Source organism: Ascaphus truei, chromosome 2 (assembly GCF_040206685.1).
Source record: "Ascaphus truei isolate aAscTru1 chromosome 2, aAscTru1.hap1, whole genome shotgun sequence".
NCBI classification, from domain to species: Eukaryota; Metazoa; Chordata; class Amphibia; order Anura; family Ascaphidae; genus Ascaphus; species Ascaphus truei.
Window position 1 is genome coordinate 377,370,872 of NC_134484.1, and position 27,780 is coordinate 377,398,651.

General features: G+C 40.9%; 1 protein-coding gene and 1 long non-coding RNA gene across 2 annotated transcripts in view; one reads left to right on the forward strand and one right to left on the reverse strand.

Moving 5' to 3' along the window:
• Nucleotides 1-5,031: 5,031 nt before the first annotated feature.
• BFSP2 (beaded filament structural protein 2) overlaps nt 5,032-27,780 on the reverse strand; it is a 40,119-nt gene continuing 17,370 nt past the window's right edge. The window contains exons 2-7 of the mRNA XM_075587116.1: nt 26,099-26,181; nt 15,030-15,186; nt 14,012-14,173; nt 12,108-12,236; nt 7,109-7,329; nt 5,032-5,421 (exon numbers count right to left, since the gene is read on the reverse strand). Coding sequence (XP_075443231.1) covers nt 5,418-5,421; nt 7,109-7,329; nt 12,108-12,236; nt 14,012-14,173; nt 15,030-15,186; nt 26,099-26,181 — 756 coding nt within the window. The 3' untranslated portion in view covers nt 5,032-5,417. The remainder of the gene's footprint in view (nt 5,422-7,108; nt 7,330-12,107; nt 12,237-14,011; nt 14,174-15,029; nt 15,187-26,098; nt 26,182-27,780) is intronic.
• Nucleotides 8,085-27,583, forward strand: LOC142487573 (uncharacterized). Its single transcript, XR_012799257.1, has 3 exons — nt 8,085-13,181; nt 25,210-25,272; nt 26,903-27,583. It is a non-coding gene; the product is annotated as an uncharacterized LOC142487573 (long non-coding RNA).

The window sequence follows — 27,780 nt, forward strand, 5'->3', positions numbered from 1 at the left end:
TCAATAATCAAAAAATAAATAGATGATACCGTTCTGTGGCTAACGAAATGCTTTTATTTGTGCGAGCTTTCGAGATACACTGATCTCTTCTTCCGGAAGAAGAGATCAGTGTATCTCGAAAGCTCGCACAAATAAAAGCATTTCGTTAGCCACAGAACGGTATCATCTATTTATTTTTTATTATATATATATATATATATACTATATATATATATATATATATATATATATATATATATATATATATAAAAAGAAAAGAGAGAAGCGCGTGCCCCATAGTGCAATTCTGTTAAAAGTTTAATGCCAAACTTAAAAGATCATTGAATGCACACTCACAAACGAAAATGGATAATTCAGCAATATAGAGAAATGAGTCTCTGGTGGTTACTTCTCTCGGGTATACCAGAAGAGTGTATTCACAGGCATACGATCTGGCAGCTGGTATTTTCTCTGCTCATCCTGTTCTGTGCTGTGCTGGTTACAACTGGGAATCCTTCGACTACACATCTTTGGGGACTGGCATCTACCCGAGAGGAGTAACCACCAGAGACTCATTTCTCTATATTGCTGAATTATCCATTTTCGTTTGTGAGTGCATTCAATGATCTTTTAAGTTTGGCATTAAACTTTTAACAGAATTGCACTATGGGGCACTCTCTTCTCTCTTTTCTTTTTTAACAGATTAATGTGGATGCAGGTTATCCTACAAGAAGCAGCGAACATCCCAAGGACTAATACACCATCTTGTTGACTTTCATTAAGTATCCATTATTTCATTCACTATATGCCTACTTATATGTATGTAGCACACTCTTTTTTCTAGGTTACATTTCAGCTAGGTAATTTTATCTGTTCCTACTGTTATAGTATTTTGTCATAGAACATTATTACTATTTGTTATCATTTAATTATCACTCTTTCCATTCACATTTGGTCTATCTAGCGCTGATTTTTGTTCTGTATATATATATATCAAGACAAAAAGGTAAAGATATATATATATATATATATATATATATATATATATATATATATATCTTTACCTTTTTGTCTTGATTTAAAAAAATACTTTTTGTATTATAATCTTTACATACAACTATATGTAGCACCAGGATTTTAATTTACAGCTACAAACCCCGGTGCTGACTGCCTTCCTGTATGCATATCTGGATTGATTCCAAGAAGCTCCTGAAATTGAAAAGGCACACATTCTGTGATATATTGATATTGGATGACTGTGAATGACTCTTGTTATATGGAATAAGTAATCGCTTTCTTTATTAGTGTAGCCAGGACTGGTTTCTGACTACCAGTCTGCCCTTCTCCTGGCAGTAAGCCCTGGTAAGAGCAGGCTGCCAGGACTAATCCTGGGGTTTCCCCACCCCCAGCAGCTTCAGTGAGTCACAGTGGAGGTGGTGCGACTAGGCCTGTGTGTCCAATCAGGGACTCAAACCTTGTTCCTGCTTTTCCTGTACTTAAGGGGCTGCACTACCAAAGTTAGTCAGTTGTCTCTACCCTTGAGACAGGTTCTCACCCAGAAGTGCGGATTGGCTGTGCACTTACTCCCTTCTCCCCTTGGGGAGTTAGGAGTGAGACATACCCCTGGCTCTAATAGGGAGTAAGGGAAGAGCAAGGACTGCTGTGTGGGCCCTGTACCCGCAGTGTAGGTCCAGGGTACATCGTGAGAGTGAAACCCCAAGAACTGCTGTAACCACTGTGTGAGCTGTGTATGCTGACCATCTGCAGTGTGTACAATAAAGAGTGTTCCTGTTCCAATATACCTTCCTGTCTGAGACTGCAATCTATCAGGGGGGTGAGGAAGTAAGTTCTCATGCAGGAATTGCCTCCACATCCCTGGGGCCTGCAGAGATGGAGGCGCTGTCACCGTGAGTACGAATCAGTTACTACCCCAGAAGCCTGTTCTGTTCTCCCCTACAACAACGCGGGAGACTCCGATCTACTGTGAGCCAGCAGGTATGCACCACACCGTATTATAGATGTGAATATTGTATAAGATTGAAGCTTATTTTGTTACCTGTATTCAAAACTGGTCTCTAGACTCTAATCTGCTTCCAGGCGATTTGCATACTGTTACAAGGACCGCAGGTGGTGGGACTTTGGGTGAGTGTTAATTGCTTAGGGTGTTTTGTGAATAGTCACTGTTAGGTAATGGGTGCATAGGTCTGATGAAAGGGCTCAGGGCCCTGAAACATTACTTTATGGATGTGTCTGCTCTAAGAATGTTTTGAGAATAAACACAGAGTAAGCTGATTTGACTACACTTGGTTTCCTGTGTGCCTCCTACTTTTGCTTAAATATTTCACAAATATAGTGCAAAGAGTTTTGCCCCACTGAATAACCCTTTGAGTACCAGAGGTGCAGTGGTGCCTGAGTGTCATTGAGGGCCATTTTGCAGGAAACGGAAGAGGAGGAATTCTCTGTTTCGCCATTGGGCAGATCATGTCCTGCGCTCCGTGGGAATGCAGGATGTGATCTAAATGGCACACAAACCCTTCATTTTGCATGACATAGTCATTACGTCATGGGACCTCCGCAGTGCCTCTCCGCAAGATGTAGTGACTACATCCTGGGGCACCCAAAGGGTTCATAAATGTATTAAATCAGACATAGGGCCACCACATTTAGTAAGCCACTCAACCCACTGCTCTTACAAGGCAATTAAATGTTCTTACTCACATTAATTACTGATAATTGACAACTTGCTCAAATCGAGGTTTATATATTTTTGTTTTGCTCCATCCAGAAAGATCCAAGGGCTTTATGATTTATTTCCCCTCCCTCAAAATAATAAATAAACCTCACTTCAGGGATATCTGTTAAAATCAAGGACTGAAAATACGTTACATTGCCATGAATATATATTTCATTTTTTTGGGTGTCATTTATAATGGGATTCCATGACTTGGATCTGATTTGGCTAAATCTAGTGCCCAATGGCATATGTAGCAGTGCAGCCCCTTAATCAATAACCTACAAAACTTCAAGTTGCCCCATATCACAGTTATTTTATATTGATATATTAACCCCACTAGATGTCCCATAGATCACAAATTCTTGTAGCTACGTATTTCCTATCTATAGAGATGGACGAACTTTCAGAAATTCAATTAGTGGTCTCTCTTTCCAACTTTCACAAAAGTTTGAAACATTGCAAAAAATTGGATTCCATTGTAAAACCGAAAATTTCTAGTGCAAGTTGAATAGTGTTTTCAAACTTCTGTAAATTTGTGAACGTTCAAAAATGCACAACACCTTTGCAGCAAATTCGAACTGTGGCGAAGAATTCGCCTCTGCCTTTGTTATCTGTTGATTAGTATGTTGTATGTTGTAGTACACATGTTTTTAAGAGCACCTGGGCTCCTTAATTAGACTTTACAGCCTGAATATGGAGACTGGGATCGGGAGAAGATAGTGAAGAAGTCATATAACTAAGTTCTAATAAAACATCTGCAGTGGACTTTTTATTTGTTTAGTTATGTGGACCAATACAAAAAACACCACCGTTAAAGAATACTAGTTCAGTAGATCAACAGCGCTACCTAAATTCTCTTCTCCAATATGGAAGCATTTTCATTATTTACCCAGTGAATAAATGACACAGTAAAAGCCCATCATTGAACATGCTTTCTTGTTCTGATGGTTACATTTATCAGGTTTTAATTATTTCCCAAATAATCATACACCATATAAAAAAAAAAGACAAGTACGAGTCAGAAGGGAAAAAAGAGCTAACTGGTTTTCTGACACTTTCCATATCATTAGGGAAATATTTTGAACCCCTATTTACCTGGCTCAAAAAGAGTACTACATCGAGGTCTCTTATATACAGTGGTGCTCAGTGTCTCTAATTACTGTACCTTCTGAGGGTGCTGGCATTAAGGCTGGTTGGGCATGTATGCTAAATGGTTGTAATGAAGGATGCCAGGAACTTTATTGGTACAAACAAGAGCTTTGATTATGCTCCACATATAAGGACATATTCTCTTTAGACAATGAGTGTAAAATAATAAAGATGCATTTGATAGTCTTGTCTGGTAGCTCTCACCACTATCCTAGGGAGGTTCAGGACTAGGTACCTTTAGCACTGGGTCTGCATGGTATTAGCTGTCCCTGCATTTGGATTTGCCTCCTTTACACCAGGATTCAGGGTAGAGCTAGCATCAAGGATGCCTATCCCGTCGCTCTGAGTAGTACCCTCCTTATCCCAAGACAGCAGGGCCACACATTTACAACTGGTCAGTATGGGCCAATCCTGCGGTGCTCCAGAACCCTTTATTTAAAAGGATTCCCCCCTGGAGTACCATGTATCCTCCTCTTTCAGGGCAAACAAATAACCTCGGACCATTGCTATGGGCTATGACTAGAAGCCTTCCTTAAGACATCCTTAAACACATAGCTCTACATATAAACATGATTGACACTATATACAGTGAGATCCCCACCTGTGTCTCATCCTGGGACCTGAATCTAGAATCTTCTACCTCCATTATATAGATTTGCTAGTGATATCATTCATCACCATACCTACAGGGGGAGTGGTTTGTACCAGGTGACAGGCTAGACACCACCTAGAAGGTGGGCATGGCTAGGTTTCTACCTAGTCACCCTGTACCACGTGATGGGAGAGGGGCATTACACTTTCTAAGCACATAGAGTTAATCCTTTAGGCCCTTAACCCTTAGTAGTCCCTAACAGGGAGCTGCATATTGTTGATGTAACATTTTTCTTCTCAGTTCTACAGTACTTTGTCACCCCTCTCTGGCCTATATCTGTCACTACTTCTTTGTCTTATATTGCCTGACCTCCATTCTTGCCACAATTTCCTCTTCATCACTCCAGATGTGTGTAATGGAGTGGACTACTCTGGCATACCACATCTTTTTAGCTGTTACATTTGATAGAATGGCAATAAGACACTGCTGGAATTAGAAAGCACCTATTTGGCTCCAACAAATTTGGAAAACTTAAGAACAAAGAGGTTATAGCAATTTGAAAAAAAAATAACACATATTTAAGAAGATTCTGTGAGATGCTTTATTTTAGTTTCAGTTGTCCACAAGACAGTAAATAAACCAGTATCAAAGTAAAATGAGCACAAGATGTTCCTGAAAATCATATATCCAGAATGTCATCCAAAGGTTATTTATTAGAATTGTTTTTCATTTTAACAGTATTGTATAATGGGAACATAGCATGCCAAACTTGTGAGAGGGTTAAATTAAAGTTGTTCAATCTGCAGCCTACCTAAACTGAATTGCACGCAAACACAATAAAACAAGGCTTGCTTTGATGACAGGAAATGTAGCACTGAATCATCCAGTAGAACATTTGTTGTGATTCAATCATCCTTTATACTGAACATCAGCACCATCTTCTGTGGACCACTCATTGAAAGATCATCTGCAAGAAAAAGGAAAGAACCTTGGATAGTTCTACAGGTAACAAGTGGCATAACAATTGGGGCATCATATCAGAATAATATTGGAAGTATGTGCACACAAGCTATAACCCATACACTGGTCACTACTCTATGTTGTGGTAAACTGAGCAATCATAATACTGTCATAATCAAATAATTATGTTGTTTAGAATATCGATTATAGATAAAAAAAAAATATAGAAGTAAAGATTCCTGATTTAGGGGAAGATTCAGAGTTTTCATGCCAGCCTGCTAAACCAGCCATTTAATGTGACTATGCATTTAGGATAGGATAGTGGTGAGAGCTACCAGAGAAGAATATCAAATGCATCTTTATTATTTTACACTCATTGTCTAAAGAGAATATGTCCTTATATGTGGAGCATAATCAAAGCTCTTGTTTGTACTAATAAAGTTCCTGGCATCCTTCATTACAACCATTTAGCATACATGCTCAACCAGCCTTAATGCCAGCACCCTCAGAAGGTACAGTAATTAGAGACACTGAGCACCACTGTATATAAGAGACCTCGATGTAGTACTCTTTTTGAGCCAGGTAAATAGGGGTTCAAAATATTTCCCTAATGATATGGAAAGTGTCAGAAAACCAGTTAGCTCTTTTTTCCCTTCTGACTCGTACTTGTCTTTTTTTTATATGGTGTATGATTATTTGGGAAACAATTAAAACCTGATAAATGTAACCATCAGAACAAGAAAGCATGTTCAATGATGGGCTTTTACTGTGTCATTTATTCACTGGGTAAATAATGAAAATGCTTCCATATTGGAGAAGAGAATTTAGGTAGCGCTGTTGATCTACTGAACTAGTATTCTTTAACGGTGGTGTTTTTTGTATTGGTCCACATAACTAAACAAATAAAAAGTCCACTGCAGATGTTTTATTAGAACTTAGTTATATGACTTCTTCACTATCTTCTCCCGATCCCAGTCTCCATATTCAGGCTGTAAAGTCTAATTAAGGAGCCCAGGTGCTCTTAAAAACATGTGTACTACAACATACATGTGTGATTTTTATTATGGTTGACACATGACTGATCCACAGATAACAAAGGCAGAGGCGAACTCTTTGCCACAGTTTGAATTTGCTGCAAAGTTGTTGTGCATTTTTGAACTTTCACGAAATTACAGAAGTTTGAAAACACCATTCAACTTGCACTAGAAATTTTCGGTTTTACAATTGAATCCAATTTTTCGCAATTTTTCAAATTTTTGTGAAAGTTGGAAAGAGAGACCACTAATATAATTTCTGTAAGTTCGCCCATCTCTATAGATAGGAAATACGTAGCTACAAGAATATGTGATCTATGAGACATCTAGTGGGGTAAATATATCAATATAAAATAACTATAAAATATTTAATGCGAGTAGCTGCTTAACTTCCTCATCCTGACTAAATGGCTGTAGTCATGCTTATGTGAGGCATATTAAAGCTGCCAATACTGAAGAAGAGAGCGCGTGGTTAAATTAAGTGATTGCTACAGGATAAGAAGTAGAGTCAAAATGATTGGCAGTGAAGTTCGGCTGGGTGTCTGTGTCTGCGTAGCTGCCAATAAAGACGCAATCTCTCAGTTATGCAATGTGAAATGTTGGCATTCTACATATTAGCAAAACTGGGTGGGAAAGCACTCCGTGTTCTTGGCAGGTTACCTGTTTTCCTCCCCATCCAGGATAGAGTGGTATGCTGCTATGTCCTTCTCCATTCGCAGCTTGTGGACTAACAGGCTCTCTCTGTCCTGCTGATGCTGTTCACTTTCCCCTTTGATTTCTTCCAGTTCTGCTTCCAGCTTGGTGACCACTGAGCCCAAATTCTGGAGTTCGATGTCATGCCAGTGTTTAGCATCATACAGAGAGTTCTCCAACCCCCTTTTCTGTAAAAATAGTAAAAAATGTAAGTTTGTAGGGGCCCCAAGTAGTATCTTTGAGTAAGATTTAAAGTGGGGGAACCCAGTTCAAATCCCGGGGTCAGCTCTCTGTGTGAAGAATATCAGACGTAATTCTAGCAAGACCCACCCAAATTCCATCTAACTATGGCATTAAGCACCTTATCTTTTAGAGTTACATATGTAGAGACAGCCTTGCTGTCCCCACTGGCGAGGAAAGCCATGGGAACGCAACTGCGGCACAGGGATAATCACAGGGATCAACGCAGCAGGAGGTCTGGTACGGAAGTGTGGGCTCCCCACAGGTTGCCATGCTTTTACCTTCTCTGGAGCCACACAATTTGCTTTTTTCCCCGTGGCTCTGGGGACAATAAGTCTGGCTACACCTTTATGCCAAAGTGACTGCGGTTTAAAGAGACAACTACTAAGAACTACTTTTGTAAGTTCGTTCCTCCCTTTGTATGGTATTTTGATTGTGATATGTCTATACTCTTACCTGCATGTACATTTTTCCATCTTTGCATGTATTGTTTGTATATGTACATTATTATGGTGCAAGAAAGAAATAGGTGCACTCACTGGATTTATGTAACTGTCTCAGGTGCACATCGATCATCCCCCGATGGGGAGACCTACAATATAGAACACATCCTCCTAAAAATAAAAGGAACCGGCATTCCAGAGGTCTTCATACAAAAAAAAAAGAGGTTTTAGTCCACATAGATCAACGTTGTGGTCAAACACACTGACCTTTGTCAAGATGATGTTGTTTGACCGAAAAGGTTGATCTATGTGGATTAAAACCTTTTATTTTTTAGGAGGATGTGTCCTATATTATTATGGTGCACTATAAAGGAATACAACAGATATCTGCTTCACACAATAAATATATAGTATAATGGTATATAATGTTATAGTCACCCTGTTCCTGGTTCAGGGTACCCCTTTCTGTACTCCAATGTCAGCAAGCCAAATTAAAAGCAGGGCACTAGGGATTTACTGCAAAAAAACTATTTATTTAGCCAGTGTTACCAACTGCACATGAGCACATATATAAATAATATATATATATATATATATATATATTTTTATTTTTTTTTAAAGTGTGCTATCTGCAGAGGGGAGTACAGTATGTCACTGTTAAAATATGCCAGTTGATGTTGTATACCATATGTGGTCTTTCATACATGACTTATGGTTAGAAGTACTGTATAGTAGTGCAAAGAATATTTGATAGGTGAATCTTATCCTATACAGATGAAGCAGCCGTTATTGCTCCAGCTGACGTCAGCGGGAACAACTGCCATTGTAAATGCATTAGCTGCGTGTGAGAAAGGGACAGGGCTAACAGCCAGCGGGTGCAATAACGACCGGCTGCATCTGTATTTCTTATGTATTTGTCATGGTTTTACCATACAGCACGTGCTAAAAATAATATTTTGGTGATGTCAACATTGGAGTGTTTTGTGGCATAATAAATACTATTTTTATGTTCTACTTTTTGGGGATGCCCTTGAGTGCTTATTTATATGGTATTTTTCAGCTCTCCTTGTGACCTTCGGCAAGCCACTTTATCTCCCTGTGCCTCAGGCACCAAAATTAGATTGTGAGCTTTATGGGGCAGGGAGTCATTAATAAGTTACTGGATGAAATATAATGGACAGCTTACAGTATTTTCTCCTCCATTTTTTGATAGTCAAAACATCTCCAGGGCTTAGCTGGTTTAAACCTACTTGCCTAATATATTTCCTCTTTCTATTTTTTTCAACTTGTAACAAAATAAATATCATTGCAATAAAATGTGTTGAGTTTTTGGTACAACAGAGGGGAGATGTATGAAGTTGACTCTACACTACATTAGAAACATGTACACATATACATTTGATGACAGTTTTCTAACCAGTCGCAGGGCCGGCCTTCCCTTTGGCGGGGCCCAAGGCGGCATGCAGGCAGCAGGGCCCCTCCTTCTAAGGCATCATGACATCATGGCGTAATGACGTTGCCTTGTCATGGCAACGCCATGCTGCAGGAGGGCCGCTCTGCATAAGGTAAGACCCCAGCTATATACACATGCATGAACGCACGCACGCACACACCTCCCTCCCCCAGCTACACACATCTCTCCTGCTACAGACACCTCCTCCAACTACTCACACCTCCCCAACTACAGACACCTCCCCCAGCTACAGACAACCCCCCCCCCCTACTTTGGGATGAGCAGCGACTTGGCACCGACAGGAGGAGGGAGCGCGGGGCCCCCCTGAGACGCGGGGCCCAACGCACCTGCCTTGGTCGCCTTGCCCTAACGCCAGCCCTTAATGGTAGCCAACATCTTGCAAAGAAAAATGGTGCCTTATATGGAAGACATTTTTTCATGTCATACCATGTGTAATAATAATGGCTTTTTTTCCTGAGTAGTTGTGCTAGAAGTCCAGCACACAAAAGATATAACTTCATCTGGAGTTAATATTACATTTTAAAAGTGCCTGTTTTTTTTCTGCCTCATAAAGGTTATTAGAGTCAAAATTAGCCAATATTAATGGGCCAACTTTATTGGTCAATAAAGCAATTAATTAACAAAACATCTTTACAGTGGAGTTTGACAACCAGATGTGCCATTAAGTAACCAGGACATGTTAACGTAACTTCAAGGGAATTCCAAAGTGCTCTGGACAGAAAAAGAAGAAGTGACCAGGGCAGCATTACCCATGTCCCTACAGATTTACTAAATACAGGAGGCCCTCGCTATCCGTCTGTCCGTTATCCGTTGAATGGATTATCCGATGCCAGATAATGCATTCCATAGAACGTATTATCCGACATCGTAACGGATTATCTGCCGCTCACCGCCGCGGATTACATTGGATCTGCAATCCAATTGCGGTTTGCGGATGGATTTCGGCAGAAAACCGAGGACCACCTATATAAACTAAATCCAATCTGATTTGATTCACAAGCAGGATGAATATACATTTCTGACCTGTGAAGTCAGGCGACTTAATTAATATCAAACATGCCATGTTGTTGATTGTGTAAATGTCAAATATTTGTTTGCCCCATAAAATTAAGAGTAGTCCTGTCAAGACTGATTTATATGCCTTCAGCAAGCTCATCCGGACACAATGCTATGGGTCACATTATTCTAGGAGTTACACAAAGAGAGTTAGGGGTGATTTTTAGTTTAAAAACTATTTCTCCACTAAAAATGTCACAAAAGGTGGAACTCATCTTTGTGATAGAGGCAAAGTTACACTAAAAACCATTTCAATTGTGATATGAAATTAGAATTCAACATAGAGGGTGAGTTTTGCCAATACACACGTGGATTTTCTTACTTTCAACTTCAACCCTCTTTGAAGAATCTGATATTGCTATGTGGTATCGTACTTAGATTTTCTGTTTTTATCCCGTAATTTTCTGAAACTGTCTGCATTTCTATATTGTATGTATTTTGTAACATTCTTTTTCTGTAACCAAGCACTGTACCACTTTTTATACATCTGCGTTGCCCCAAAGGCGGATGCCTGATGGGGCTCCCCAAGAGGATACAGGACCAGAGTGCAAAGGGTTAACATTTGCTGTAATTTGTGGAACATCAACCCAACCCACTGGAATGTTAATAAGCCAAGGGCACAAAGAACTTTGTATTCGCAGCTGCATTCGATCTGAACCCCTTCAGTGTACATCTGCGTCACCCCAAAGGCGGACACCTAATGGCGCTCTCCAAGAGCTGCTCCACTCTGCACAGGACCAGCGTACTAAGGGTTAACATTTCCTTTTACTTTGTCGAACATCAACCCCACCCACTGGAATGGTAATGAGCCAAGAGCACAAAGAATTTTGTATTCACAGCTGTATTCAATCTGAACCCCTTCAGTGTACATCTGCATCGCCCAAAGGCGTGCAGCCTTTGGCACAGTCAAAGGGCAGCTAAAGGGTGTGAGCCGTTTGCTGCCATTCGTTGATGTTTGGTGATGTTAAAGCTTCTCTATTTCAATCTGAAACTCACCAGCTCTTTATCCCCCTTTACCCAATTTTCCAACTCTATCTGTCCATGAAATGTCTGTGAATTGACTGTATAACCTCTGTTCTTTTAATGTAACCATGTATTGTTATAACTATGTGCCTAGGACATACTTGAAAACAAGAAGTAACTCTCAATGTATTAGTTCCTGGTAAAACATTTAATATAAATATATAAAATAAATATATTATATCTAAAATGTAATAAGTACAGTCTTTTTGGGATATAATTTGAACCTAGTCCCGTTTAGAAGAGATTAAATGCATTTTAAGACACATTTAGCTACATTGGGTTTCGTGCTGATTACATATTTTTCCTAGTAAACCAGGACCAAGGACTTTGAAGGTAAGACCTTAAAAATATTTTCTGTGGTGGCAGCAAACTGAGGTGTAGTGTGATGGTTTTGGGGTAGATATTATTAATTGTGAGGGCCCTGCCAGAAGATAAGTCAGCAAGTTAGCTGGAAGTATTTACCCTTTTCACATACACAAGTCACGTACTCACAGATGTGCCATATGGGGCACCATTTATTAAATAACTCCACCCTAACTTATTGTTTTGTATAACCACTCATCAAATCACTTGATGAAAATAATGCTATTATGACCCAAACTAATGCAAATCGTTGGTATAGCTTGGCATACTCAAACATCACTTCAATAACAGTACAAGCAGTCTTGTAGATTTCAATATCGCCCAGAATGTCCATGTAATATTAACTTACAGTGCAAAAAAAACTTACCAAAGTCCTCAAGGATTCTGTCTCTGCTTGCAGGCTCTGGATTTTGCAGGCAGTGTTATGGAATTCTTCTCTCAGAGACCCCACAACTTCTTCATCTTGGCTTTGCACAGCAGGTAAAATGGCTGAATGCTGTTGACAAGAAAACAGTGCTAATAATGAGAAAATAGGCCTCACGATGACAAGTGGCGGTTGTGTTTGTATGCAAGTTGTCTCACTGATTCCAATGCGTGACATCATTTCAAAGCTTGTGTTATGCATGGTAGTGAGGGATATTTTATCCAGTTCTTCATTTTGTGTTTGTTTGAGCACATTCTTGCTCCCAGTCTTATCATCAGGATGACCTCGGCTGGACCACAGTTTTTCTCTGTAAGACCGAGCTAACACACCCATAAGCAATTATGCAGTAACAGAGGAACCATTCTCATTATTTATTAGCTTTGTTACTGGCTATGCTATGCTCCTAGTTATTACAAATAGGTGCAAATTGTGGCAAAACCTGTGGTCTACCAGAGTCAATAACAAAGCCATCTGTTGAGGCTCCCCAACATTTTGAACATGAATAAAAATATATAGTACAAATAGTGCAGCTTGATTTTTTTAAAGTAGCCACCTGCTCTACTCACCATAAATTATACGTTTCCTTTCTTATTACCATTGTAATATTATTTTCTGCTCTTTTTAACAATGCCCTTTCTGTATTTCTGGAGATATCAACGACTGAAATGTATAAAATGACTGCTGCCTATCATACACATCAAGACAACAGTGTTTGTCATGCTAGCAAAATAAAAAGTGGCTTTTGAAAACCATGAGAAACAAGAAATAGATCCCCACAACAAGCTCTTTGTTTCATATGATTGTGATGTCTTTTTATAAAGACCTCTACGCGTCAGGAGGTCTGACGAAGCACGTGGTGCGAAACGCGTAGAGGTCACGACAGGTCATCCTGCGCGTGTTTGCTGAGAGGCTGAAACGGAGCTTGCCTGAGGCTCCAGTGGCGGTTGTTTCCATCTTCCTTGATGCCGTGATCCGGATCCTGTACGGTTATCAGAGGTCCCCCTTCTCTGCCTCAGTGTGAGTGTTCGTTTCCCCCTGTCAGCAGTATTATAGCTCTCTATGGCGGTTTTTACCTTAACTCCCTTGGGCTGTTAGTACTCTCTCTGTTTATTATTATTTTTACATTGATTGTGTTTTTTTCTTATGTTGTGTATGTTTTACTGTGTTAGAGTTTTCTATGTTTAGAGACCATATATATGGTTTACATTTCTGGGCAGCTAATTCATTGAGCTGAGGAGGGGTTGGATACCCTCAGCTGTTTATGTGTTTGTTTTAATAAATTAATACTAATTCCATCCCTTGTGCGCTTTTGTGCATTTTTTCTTCTCTGTTTCTCAGGGTGTCCTCCCCCCTTCGAGGGGGGATCACCTCTGAAGTGGGAGCTTCTGGGGAGATGCTCCATGCACGTGCAGCACAGGGATTATTCCTATCAAAACATCTGCAGCACGAGCGCTGAAAATCCTGCTTTTTGCTTTAAATCATGACACAGTGTAAAATGTCATGTGCTGTAGTTCATCTGAGGGTTGTATTTACCTAATTTTAAGACCTGCTAAGGAACAAATGATTGTTATTATGTCCTGATATGTAAAACCATGTAATTCAAAGAGGGTGTACTTTCTTTTTCACACAACAATATATATATATATATATATATATATATATATATATATATATATATATATATATATGTATGTATGTATGTATGTATGTATGTATGTATGTATGTATGTATGTATATATATATATATATATATATATATATATATATATATATATATGTATATGTATATATACACATGTATGTAATGAAATGTGGATGATGCAAGCATGTACGCCACAGCACTTACTTTGGCTTGAAGCAGGGCACCTGTCTCAGCTCTGTTCTTCTCAATGTCTTTCTCCCAGTGAATCCTAATGGTCTCTAGGATATCATCCAATCCTGTCCCAATTGGAGCATCCACTTCTTCCAGCTGAGATCCAGCCAGCTGTTTGTACAGCATCTTCACATCCTGTAAAATACACATTATACTGCTTTCAATTTATTGGGCTTTTGAACTATAGGCATCATCCGACTATTGTGAATACTATTTCAATGATATCTTTTAGAAGGAAGAGTGTTTCTCCAATAGTACAAATTCCTGATTTGACAGGTTTCAATTGGTATAGTTTTAGACAAAACCTCATAAGAGTTAATGTGTACAAGTGCATGGATGACGAACTATCATGTTGGTCTATAAAAATATATAACTATCTTTGCAACATATATAAGATAATCTACTACCTATGACGAATTAGAACCGTGAAAATAAACTGTGATTGTGGCTATTGACACCTAATTGCTGGGAGAAGCCTGTATTTCTAAGTGAGAAATAGCACATACCAGGTCATGCATTTAACCAGCATTTTGTATTTTCAAAATAGAGCATCCCTAAATATTATTAGATTTTAGACACCAATATCCCCTAATTCCATGCAATCACCAATAGAAAGACCAATTTACTGAAGGACGCTCACAATAATGGGTTTGAGGGGAGCATGGATGGGTCCACATGAATTTAACATGACAGACCTGTCTGTTTTTCAAACCTACTTAAGTTTTATTTCCTGTAAGGATAATGAGATTTTGAGTTTCGAAATTGTATAGTGATACTCAGAATCATTGTATAGTGCACCATGTCCAGTTTTTGGAGAGAGGGAACAGTATGTATGAGTTTGTCATGTCTGAAAGTGCTAAATGTAGGCAATGGTAAGATAATAGGAGCTGCGAGCTGTGCAGAATGACTAATGGAGACTTCTTATTAGTGAAAGTCACCACCTCGATTTGTAATAGTGACCGCGACACAATACCAGGGGCTAATTTCTTACCTCCTCGTGATTCTTTGACAGCAAAGCAAGCTCTTCCTTCATACTTTGGATCTGACTTTCCAGATCCATTTTTGTCAAATTAGCATCATCAATCACTTTGTACAAAGAGCTTATGTCTTCTTCCACTGCTTTTCGAAAAGGCTGCTCATTCTCATATCTGCAGTGGGGACAACACTTATTCAGCTCCTTAAAGCATTTTGGTTTGTGACTCTGGTAAGGGGTCGTGTGCTGATCTTAAATGAGTGTGAGCTGTATTTTGCCCCTCTGGTTATGTAGAAATGTATTGCAGTCTGGTACAATCTATATGGCCTATCTATGTATTCTGACTATTGATCTAAAAATGTTATACTGTTATTTTATAGGTAAAACTGCACCACAGTAGAATCAATAGAAAATAACAAGTTGTTTAGTGTCACAGAAACCAGAGGGAAACACTTGTCCCTCATAAATAACCAGTATATTTGTAATGTTATCCAGCACTCAATAAGGAAAAATGGATCTTAATAGAATTTTAAGTCAACAAAGTAATATAGAAAAAAGATTTTTACACTATGCTTGTTACATACAAAAAATGCAACTATATAGAAACCAGTCAATACAATATACATATAGTCTGCAAATATCAGATAAAACCTGAAAGAGCAACAATACTGTACTTATCCACCAATCTAGTAGATTTGGTCAGCACAAGAGTTTTCACCCCCTCGTTACCACTTCTGATAGCTCTGCCTCGGGGTCTTCCGCTTCTCACACCCCATGAGCCACGTATTCTGGCTCCACAGCACTAAGGGGGGAATCCAGCTGCATGCTAGGGCTTCCTGAACCAGTGGGCCATACAGTTTGAGCTACTGTACAGCCATCAATGTTCACCCCTCATGGTGCAGTGGCATACATTATTTCTCTATTGGTGAGCGAGGCCTTAGCATGGGCCACCCCTATCTGGGAGAAAGACTCCCCCTTGGTAAACGACTCCCTGTTGTTCGTTCAGGCCTTAAAAAAATGTATTCAATGCTTCAGGGTGTGCATTGTCTGCTGCAGCGTCACTGCTTCATATACGCCAAGGGATCCGGACGGTGGGCCAGTATGCGATAGAATTTTGCACCCTTGCAGCCGAGACAGGATGGAACAATGCGGCTTTACTGGCTGCCTTCTGGCAGGGACTCAGCAAAGAGCTCAAGGATCAGTTGGTGAGCCTGAAAACTCCTAAGGATTTTGATGAACTGATCACCCTTTGCATTTGCATAGACCTTCGGATCTGGGAGGGACAGAGTGAGAAATCCACACTCAGGAAATCTTCAACTCTCCACCAGCATTGTGTGTTCAGCATCCCGCTGACCCAGTGGAACCCATGCAAATTGGGGGTACTAGACTGTCTGGACAGGAGAGGCTCTAAAGATGCTCTTCTGGCCTCTGCCTGTATTGCAGTCTAAAGGGCCATAACCTCCTCTTGTGCAACCTACTCAACTTCTGCTGCCAGTATATCATTTCTGGAGTCATGGTATGGGCATACCCGGGCATTCATCAACTCTGGGGCAGCTGATAACTTCCTGGATCACACCTTCGCTTAGTCCCATGCCATTCCACTTCGACGAAAGAAGGATCCACTGGCGGTAGAAGCTATTGATGAGAAATCTCTGGGCCCGGGGTCATCTCCTGGGACACATTAACCTTAAGAGTCTTAAGGGCTCCTTTAATCTCAAAACACTCTGCCTCAACATAATATTTTCTCCTTTGACCATGGTCATTTTGGGATTTCCGTTGCTCTAGCAACACAATCTGCAGATTGAGTGGACCACAGGACAGGTAACAATGTGGAGTCAGGCCTGCCAAACCTCTCTCTCCAAAATTCTGACTAACGAGGACAAAAAAACTTCCATCAATGCTATTAACCCTAGCCTGCTGAAATGGTAATTAGAGTTCCAGTGTGTCCTCGACAAAAGACAAGTCAGCTGCATTGGCCCTATGATTGCGGCATTGACCTTTTCCCAAGCTTCGTTCCTCCCTGTGGTCACACGTATGCCTTCTCTGAACTGGGAACAAAGGCCATGATGGAATATTTTCTGGATTACCTCGAGAAGGGATTCATTCAGGTCTTCTTCTCCTGCAGAGGCAGGGTTCTTTTTGGTCCAGAAGGGCCGACACTTGAGACCCTCTATTGACTGCAGGGGCCTGAATAAAAATCACTCATGAATCGATATCCCCTTCCTCTGATTCCCGAATTGTTTGATCGACTGAAGGGAGCTACTCTTTTTATGAAACTTGACCTCCACATGGCCTAAAACGTTATTCGTATTTCGAAGGGTGATGAGTGGAAATCAGCGTTCAACACCAGGGATGGGAACTATGAATACCTGGACATACACTTCGGCCTGTGTAACATTCCAGCAGTGTTTCAGTTCTTCATTAATGAAGTATTCCAGGGTCTCACAAACCTCTCGGTCGTTGTATATTTGGATGAAATCCTAATTTTTTCCACATGTGTGTACAAACATCGGGTTTTGGTCAGGCTGGTTCTATTATACTTGGGCAACACTGTCTCTTCTCCAAGTTGAAGAAATGGCTCTTCGAGCAACGGATGATTTCCTTTCTGGGATACATGTGTTCCTATATTAAGGCAAACAGATTCCTGAAAGGAATCAAATAAAAACCTTCAATATGCGGGAAACCATGGATAAGGCCAATTCAAAATAGCCAAAATTGATTTATTACATAATACAAAAAAAAAACATAGACGAATAGTTATAAAACCCAAGTAAAAAGAATCACAATCCGGAGTGAGGCAAGAATATATAATCAAATGGGTAATTGCATGTAGAGTGAATAAATGTGAAAGTACTGCTGAAACCAAATACAAATTACAGTAGGAAACAAAGTTTCCAGTTGACACCACATACAAGTACCTGGCTACAGCAATAATCAAACCACAGAACAAAAAATAAATGGTACACTGAATAATCCTAAACATAAATTAGAGCACAGAACATAAGTAATCTAATCCTGTAAAGATAAATGCTAGTGCATATGCTCACAAGATGTTCAAACTGGGTATAGAGAACCTGCTGAGTCCCCGCAGGATAACAAGTGAAATACAGAATATATTTAAGAATGTATAACATCTTAAAAGTACTAAAGTCCCATACCAATTTTAATAGAGAAGAATATCAATAGTAACTGGCCAGGAATGCTGCTCACGTACTGTATAATGCTGGGAAGGTCTCCAGCTGGGAACAGAAAATCACAGGATCTCCATAGAATTGTAGACACGTGTGGCCATCAGCACAACCATGACAAGAAGTCTCGCTATGGGATGTGAAGCCCGACCTTCCTTTTTGCAACAGATTTGTCAATGGTGTCAATTAGTTGTTAAACATACATTATTTCCTCTAACGCAGAGGTTCCTAAATCCAGTTCTCAAGGACCACTAACTGTGCAGGTTTTAAGGCTATCTTCTTATTAGCACAGGTGGCCCAATCCTTTTGACTCAACCACCTGTGCTCAAGCAAGGGTATACTTACAAACTGCACTATTAGTGGTCCTTCAGGACGAGAGTTGGTAACCTTAGTTCTAATGGCTTCAAAATACACCTAGCAAAGGTCACTGCTGTCCTTGATTGACTATCCCCACTGCCCTTAAACCCATTCAAAGATTCTTGACCATGGCAAATTACTAATTGAGGTTTTAGAACCTCCAAAAACTCTGAAGGGAGAATCACCTCAACCTCAACAAGGCTGCCCAGATATAGAAATCTCAGGCTGACAAGTGCCGGAGTCCTGCTCTGACTCTCCAACCTGGGAACCAAGGGTAACTAGCCATAAAGAATATGAATCTCAAGATGCCTTTGACCAAGTTGGGCCCCAAGTTTATTGGGCCTTATATGATTAACCCTGTTTGTTTCAGGATGGAACTACCTAGCAACATAGGAATACCATGGGTATTCCATGCATCTCTACTCAAACCTCTAATCCATAACTCATTTTTCCCTTTACCGTTGCAGCCGTCCCTCTTATTACACTTACTCATCCATGAGCTCTGTGCCTCTATGAAGATGGCCAACATTTGAGGTAATTTCGCCCTCAGCCAAGATGGCCAAAGTGACTTCATTCTGCCCTCAACTAGGATGGAGGATGCAATCGGCTGCACCTGTTCCTGGTCTGTAAATAGTAGCCATTCACTCCTCACTAGTGCTCGAGCAAGGTGTCTAATACTTGGTTCCTAGACAATATCTGTTCCCTGCTATGCTTTACCTTCGTTGAACCTTTGCTTTGACTCAGATATTCTTCTCAATCAGGACTCAGTCCCTAAGCCTGTGTTCAGTTCCCATACCCTGCCTCATCCCTGCGGGTCGGCCTCCTGGTTTGAGATGAGCACAGTCACACCTACACCCATTGGCCTCTGTGACGCAATCTTCTCCTGGTTCGTCCTACCTATTCAACCGCTCTTTTGGTGTCTTCTCCTCTTCATTCCCTCTTTCTGTTGGGTTTCCAGAAGGCTCTGTCCTCTACACCTCTAATCTTGGAGAACTAATACAATCTTTTAGCTTTCAGTATCATCTCTATGTTGATGACACCCAAATCTACCATTCTTCTCCTGACCTCTCCCCCTCTTTCTTGTCCTCTGTCACCAACTATCTATTCACAATCTCCTCCTGAATCTCCAACCGTTACCTGAAGCTTAACATGTCCAAAACAGAATGAATAATCTTTCCCCCTACAACGGCCACTCCTACACCCAAACTCTCCCTCACTGTCAATAAAATCACAATCTCATCAGCACACCAAATCTGCTGCCTAGGTGTCACTTTGTCTCTGACCTCTCCTTCATTCCTCACATTTAAGCCATCACTAACTCCTGCTGCCTCCACCTCTGAAATATTGCTAGGATATGCCATTTTCTCCCTAATGATGCAACTAAAAGCCTAACTCACTGATTTTTCCTGTCTCACCGTGATTACTGCAACCCTCTCCTAGTTTGTATTCCCCTCAACCGCCTGTTCCAACTTCAATCCATCCAAAATGCTGCCGCCAGACTTCTCTACCTCACTCACCGCTCAACATCTGCTGCTCCATTATATAAATCCCTACACAGGCTTCCCATATCCTCTAGAATTAAAGTTAAAACCCTAGTTCTTACTTACAAAGCTCTCAAGGACTCTGACCCCTTACACCTCAGCCCTTATCCCTAAATATATCTGTAAATGCCCCCTCTATTCTGCCCACGACATCCACCTCTACTCTTCCTTATTACCACCTCTCACTCCCACCTTGTCAGAGTCTTCCTAGACCTCCTGCTCCCAGCTACAGTTCCCTTGTCTGTCCACTGAGTGTGCTGCTGTTTTCTGTCTGCTCTGGGGTTCTTCTGTCTGTCTCTTGGTGCTCCTGTCCTCTGTCCTTATAGTTTCATGTTCCTCCCTTGCCTTTGTTTTGTGTCCTGACTCCTTATGCTTCTGCTTCTGTTCCATGTGGAGTCCTGATTACTGACCCCTGCCTGTGACCCAGACGATCCTGCTTGACATGGATCATGTTTCATGGAGTTTCATGGATCAAGTTGATGCAGTGCTGGAAGCATCTCATAAATAAGTTTACAGGTTCAGTACCAAGCTGGAACACTCTAGCCAGGAAGGTCACGGTCTAAACACAGAGCTGTGTACATTAGGGATGCCTATGAGATGGTCCTAAGGAACATAGAGTCAGTAAAGAAAGAGAACATAAACCTGAAGGAAGAGGTTTGGAATCTGTAGTCAGTTCAGTGGAGAGACTGAGAAGTTTCACCAAGCATGAAAAGGGAAGAAACAATTGGCCCAGGAAAAGTTAGATGTACAGGCAGCACTGCAGAATGCAGAGAGAGTGCTGCAAGAAGAACGTGTCTTCCTGAAGTAGTGCACACCAGCAGAGAACATGCTGTGTGCGAGTCTGCAGGACGCCAAGGAGAAACAGGTGGATGCTGAGGAGAAGCAGCGAGTTCTGCAGGAAGAAAGTATCCAGACTGCTAACGAAGTAAAAATCTTGCAGGAGCAGTTGAGTACCCAATATGTGCCCAGGGAGCAACATTAGGGGCTGAAGGCCACACTGAGCATAACCAGAGCCTTGCTGGAGGAGGAGCTTAGAGGCCAGGTAACTCTGTATGAGAGGGAGCACAAGGCGGTCCACAAACTGTAGCAAGAGCTAGAGGAGCAGAGACACTGCTCCATCCCCAACAGGCAGTACACCCAGGAGAAAGAAACCTAGAAAAGGCAAGTTGCTGGGACCCTAGCAAAGGAATTGTCAGAGCTCCAAAATGTAATGAAGAATGCATGGAAGCAAGCTCAGAGCGAGCACAGTGAAGAGATGAAGGCCCTGAGAGGAGAATTGCAGAATGCACTCAAGAAACAGGGGTCTCTCACTGGGGAGTGGAACTTGCTGCAAAGCCTAGAAATGGAAGAGCTAATGCTGGCAGCTGAACACACATCCCAGCAACTCACAGCTCTGCAGGCGCAGATCCCTGAGCTCAAGATACAGCTTGCCAAAAAGGAAGAGAGGGAGGAAGTGTCCAGCCGCAAGTGGCTGGCCTGACACTGCGCTATGAGGCCAAAATGGCCGATGCCTGCGAATTGCTGGACCACACGGCCAATGAGAGGGCCCGGCTGCAGCCGGACTTGGACAAGGTATGGGAGGAGCACCAGCAGCTGCAGGTCAGAAATAAAGAAAAGGAAACAGATTTAAGCCTGGCTCAGAGTCAGCTGGGAGATGTAGAATCGCGACTCAACTCCAAAGAAGCTGAACTGTCAACTGCATTGAGTGGGAAAAAAAATGCAGAAGGAGAGCTTCAAGAGATGAAAACTGAAATAGCTAGTCTTATATGTTCTTTAAATGATACCACGAAATGGCACGAGACTAGGACAGTAAAAATAGATTCCGGACATCAGACAGAATTCAAAAGCAAGCTGGCAGAGGCTTTGCAAGACCTGAGCAAGGGTTACAAGGAACATACATTAAGTGCTAAATTGGAGTCTGAAAAGATGAAGTTGGAGAAAGAGATTCCAAAGCTAAAAGGGATACGTTGGTCACAAAAGGAGACCACGTAAAGTGAACTCAATGTCCTCACTCATTTTTATGAAGAGACTGATTGACTGGTTTCTGGTTCCTGTGCCGTCAATGTGGGGACAAGTACTTTGCCTGTCAATAAACCACCAGAGGTGGGTCACCCCGAGTCTGCTTTTGACCAAGGTCTCCCTGAAGAGCCCGGATAACGCTCCTGAGAGGGGGGAGTAGTGTCAGAGTCTTCCTAGACATCCTGCTCCCAGCCATAGTTCCCCTGTCTGTCCACCGGGTGTGCTGCTGTTTTCTGTCTGTTCTGGGGCTCCTCTGTCTGTCTGTCTCCTCTTGTTGCTCCTGTCCTCTGTCCCTATAGTTTCCTTTTTCCTGTTCCTCCCATGCCTTCGTTTTGTGTCCTGCTTCCTAGTCTCCCCCGTGACACACCTGCAAGACTTGTCCCACGCTGCCCCCCTCAGTTCTCTGAAAACTCACCTTTTAAGTAAGCCTATCTGGCAGGCCCCTAACATCCACCAACCCCCTCAAACCGTATTGGTACCAGCTGTGTGGCTGGACCAAACTCCATGCTATTTAACCTCCCCTAACATCCACACTTCTAAATCCATATAGATTCAGCTGTGCAGCTGGACCATACTCCATCCTCTGGCATACTCCATCCCACAATGAGCAGCCACTTTACCTTTTGTTTTAACATTGTCCTTTATTCCCTCTAGATTGTCAGCTCTCAGGAGCGGGGTCCTCATTTCCTTCTGTATCTGTTTGCGTTTGTCTGTCCTTACTTATATGTCACTCAGTTTATGTAATGGATGTCACTCTGTACTTCCACTGTACCGTTCTGTGGAGTATGTTGGCACTTTACAAATAAACAATAATAATAATAATCTATTATTCTTTTATTGGAGAAGTACTTTCTGGCCTTTCCCCTGAATTTACTACCACTCAACTTCAGAGCATAATATTTTTTTCCTGGTGCTCCTTTATTATGATGCATTTCTCAGGTCGGTATCTTATCTCTATTCCCTTGAGATTTTTTTAAGTCTCTTTAAACTTTCAAAAAGGGTTTTCTCTGACCCTCTGTTTCTCTTTGCCCCTCTGTATCTCTTTCTCTCTGCCCCTCTATGTCTCTTCTGCCGTCCACATCTCTCTCTGCTCATCTGTGTCTCTCTCTGCTACTCTGTGCATCTCTCTGTCCCTCTGTGTGCCTCTCTGTCCCTCTGTGCCTCTCTCTGCTCTTCTGTTCCTCTCCCGGTCCCTCTGTGCCTCTCCCTGTCCCACTGTGCCCCTCTGGTCCTCTCTCTGCCCCTCTGTGCCTCTCTGTCTTTTTCTCCCTGCCATTTGTGTCTCTCTGCCCCTCCCTTTCCCTTTGTGACAGCCTCCTCACACACTCCAACCCAACACACTGCAACATGTACTGGCAACAGGGGAGGAAAGGAGCAACTATAGAAAATGCTGTGAGAACCAAGTGGAGCAGGAAACGAAAACAAGGTTTTGTCTCATTATCAGTTAGGGCTCATCTTAATATTATTGACATGCCTTGTAATTCCATGATCTGTCTCACAAAACTCTTAGAAGCAAGAATAAATAACTAAGAAAATGAGGAGAAAGAGGTGAAACTTTAGCATAAATTATAATAAGCAATGTAACATAGGACATATCAGATACACTGTTCAGCATTTCATATAAAACCTATTGATCAATACAGTTACTGTACAGTAGTTGTAGGCCAAGTGGTTTATATCAATAGCAGAGGACCTAGTTTCAACATAATCAAGAATGGGTTTCCTTCACCGAAGTGATGGAACGGGTTGCCTCTGTTTAATACATTTAATGGTGTCAATCACAGCGTTTTAACCTATCACACATCAATTCACTCTGGTGGAACAGTGCCTGTATGTGTAGCGCAAGTCATTTTTTAAACACAAGTGCAGCATGAGAGCACTCTTGTGCTAAATAAGAGAAGGTACCTTGTTCTCCTATACAAAGAGTGTCCTGATTGGCAATACTGATCCCACTGTTAACTCCTTGTGTGTGTGAATGAGCTATATGTTTATAGATGTAATTTCTGTACCTATTAACATATTTATACATAAGCAGATTCATACATATATGGTACATGCACAGAGGAAAAAAAGAAACAGAAATAGAAGGGTATTATTGCTCGTTTGGGGTCTCTGTTTATGAAGCTGCGTATTTGTAGAATGAGGCAGGATTGGTATAAAATACCATTTAAAGACATTTAAAAAAAATGTGTTTATACTTTTCAATGTTTCTTGTGTTTACCTTCATAGAAGCATGAAATGGTAAATCTATAAACCCTTCAAAGTGACACATATTTTGCATAATATAGCTGATGTTTTATTTATTTTAGTTTAGGAAAGCAGAAGATTTAAAAAAAAAAAAAAGTAGGTTAGTATGTTTTTTGTATTGCCATGGTTATTAATCTATGTGAATGCATTCATATTAGTATTTGTAACCATGACATGCATATGTCTGGGGGATTTATAGCTGTACAGATGTAGCTGGCTTTATTCTTCTCTACTTTGCGATATGCCCAAGCATACTGCAGCATTCTACAGCAACATTACCAATGAATCCTGCAGAAATTCTGTTCTGGAGTATTCCTGGGTCTGTTAAGGTATCGGTGGGAAAAATGAAGCTGGCTGCATCTATAAAAGCAGAGCTACTGGGACTGTATTTTGTATTGTCTGGAATAGGGGGGCTGCACCTTGGGACGAAACCCAGTATTACCTTTATCATGGGTGTGGGGGATGCCTTGGGAGCCTAGCTAAGGTTCTAGTAGCTGGCACACATATGGCATACACAAAAATCTTATTTTTGCTGCTTCCATTGACATATGGAAGAAAAGAGCAACCAACTGACTACTTTACCAGTAGTAAAAGCAGAGTAACTGGGAGTGGAGGAAACTCATCACTCTTCTTCCAGTCTCCATCATGTATAAATGTGTTAACACGTGTTACTTAGATTGTAAGCTCTTTGAGGCAGGGACTCCTTTTCCTATGGTTACTTTTATGTCTTAAGCGCTTATTCCTATTATGTCTCCTATTATTATGTCACGCGTTTTATGTGTATATGGATGGCGCCATACAAATAAAGATATACATAATATAAATGTGTTTTGCTTGGTATTTCAGTTCACCAGATGCCTACAGTTATCAAGATAACTCTCCGCCCAATACTTCTCAGAGATGGCAAAGGTGGCTAATTCAATTCCATATAGTCACAAGTCTGGGCGCTCTGCATTCTCTTTCCTTTTTATAATGACTATTTACATGTCAAGGCTGCAGTGAGAAGTTGTTATTTTTATATAAAATCAGATGGGCATATTCAAATGAGCAGGCCAGGTAGCTTGAACTCTATCAGTAATCCTGACGGCCAGTTTACAGCAGAGGCTGTTATAGAAAAAAGTATTGGTACAATTGGAAGCTATTTGTGCATCTGTTAATAGTTTATTATATATATTTTTGGATCAGAAATAAAGAGACCCCTTTTCTTTACATAAAAAAATCTCCCAACAACAAAGTGTAAGTTAAAGTTTCTAGATGAAAGGTAATGATGCCACCAAACTCCATCACACTTTAATAATAGATCGTGGTGTCATATGTTAATCTAGACAATCAGTGTATTATTCAATGCCTGATAAATCTACCTAAAAATTACGTAGACCCTTTAACAAAACCTTCCTGTTAAAAAAAGGTGACAAGCATTGTAAAAATAAAACATTCTATTCAACGATGTGCCTATAATAATCTGTACTGCTGTTAAGTTTACCCTGATTGGGATGTTCAGTATAGAGGAGGAGGCAATCACTTCACTGTATCTCTGAGGGATCATCTACGTAGGACTCCCATATCCGTTTATTAAAAGATATCAAAACTCACAACACATCCACATTTCTCCAGGACTAATACGGCTATTATCAATGAACAGCTCTTAAAGGTACCACAACGTACTACAGCGCTGTTCTTTTCCAGGACCAGTATGGCACCTGGGTGAAATGAGTTGGGAACCATGGTATATTACCTCTCTTTGAAGTCTTCTGCGCATGCGTGAATATTTTCGGTTTGCAGCATAAGACGGGCATTCTCCAGAACTGCATCCCCCACCTGTACGGATAAAACCAAATCATTACAAACACAGGGTCATTGACAGAAATGTTATGTACTGTACTTCTATTGTTAATTCAAAACCAGCTATCTCTTTTTTTAATGTCCAACAATTTCACGCCAATGGGGGTTTATAGTGGGCAGGAATATCTGAATAAAGAAACAACCAGATCTTTGTGAACTTTCAGTTTTATATACTTGAAGCATTTTTTGGGTTAGAATAATGCTAACTCAGTCCTGGCAAATTAAACTGATCTATAAAAAGTAGAGATAAATGGAAACAAGACACATTCACATTGCTACACTTATTGCTCCATATAACCACTCACCATATTGTCAACTAGCACAGGGGCGCTCAACTCCAGTCTTCACGCCCCTCTCCCCGACAGGTCAGGTTTTCAGGATATCCCAGCTTCAGCACAGGTGGCTCAATCAGAGTCACTTGTGCTGAAGCATGGACTGATTGAGACACCTGTGCTGAAGCAGGGATATCCTGAAAACCTAACCTGTTGGGGGGGCTTGAAGACTAGAGTTGAGCACCCGTGAACTAGCACAAAGGGAGCTAAGTTGATGTAAAGTGCTTGAAAGCAAAGGCTAGATTTATTGAAAAGTGCTATGCGTTTGCATGTTGTTTAAACATTGAAGCTACATTCAATTTAAAATAATGGCTCAAAGTTAAAGCAGCAATCTCGACTAATTGCGCTCCTCCTTATTTTTACAGTATAGGAACCAGGGAGACCTATACAGCTGAAGCACATCATTTTCAGCTACACAGACGCCATGGTTCCCAAGATACTAAACAGTGGTGCTACTTTAAATGGTCATCCAATATGAAGTTGTCACCATTGCAGTTTCCTATTGGCCCATGTGAGCCGTGAGATTATGCGCCCATTCTTAGACTGTCAGGGTCTCTAAACCCGGTAACTGCACTGCTAAGTATATCGGGACTGGGAGGTTACAGCGCAGTTCAGCTCCAGAGGACACCCTAGTATCCATCCTGTAAATAAAAAATAGAGCAGCTGTCATTTACCGTTATTGCAGCAAAGTTAACAGACACTGACATTTACTGGCATGAGGTTTTCTCAATTTATTGAAATATATAGACGTACAAATGCAAAGAAAGGGGTATTCAGGTACAATTCTCCATTTTTTTTTGTTCCCAGTCGTGTCATATTAAAGAAACCTGTTTCTTACATCTGTCGCTACCACAGGCCTAAAAATGGGGTAAAACATGAAGCAACATACAGTAGGTACAGAATTCAAAACATCCAGTTACAATGTGTGACCTGAACTCTTCCAGTACACAGGGAAAAAAAATGTAAAAATAAAAATACAATCTTTATTAATAAGCCATTTCCATGGAATCCATTCAGAAGTCTTGGTGAAATCAGGCAGCTGTTAGTTATTTATCTAACATTTAGCTGCCTTGCTGATACTGTTTGTACATAGAGAAGACTTGGACTGAATTATTAAGCTAAAGTGCTTCCTGTGTAATGTATTGATCCAAAATAGTACAGTATGGAAATCGTCCCTACCACTGTGTTATGCCTATTCAGTGTGTAACCAATCTGTTTATTTTTATATTTTCAACAAAAGACA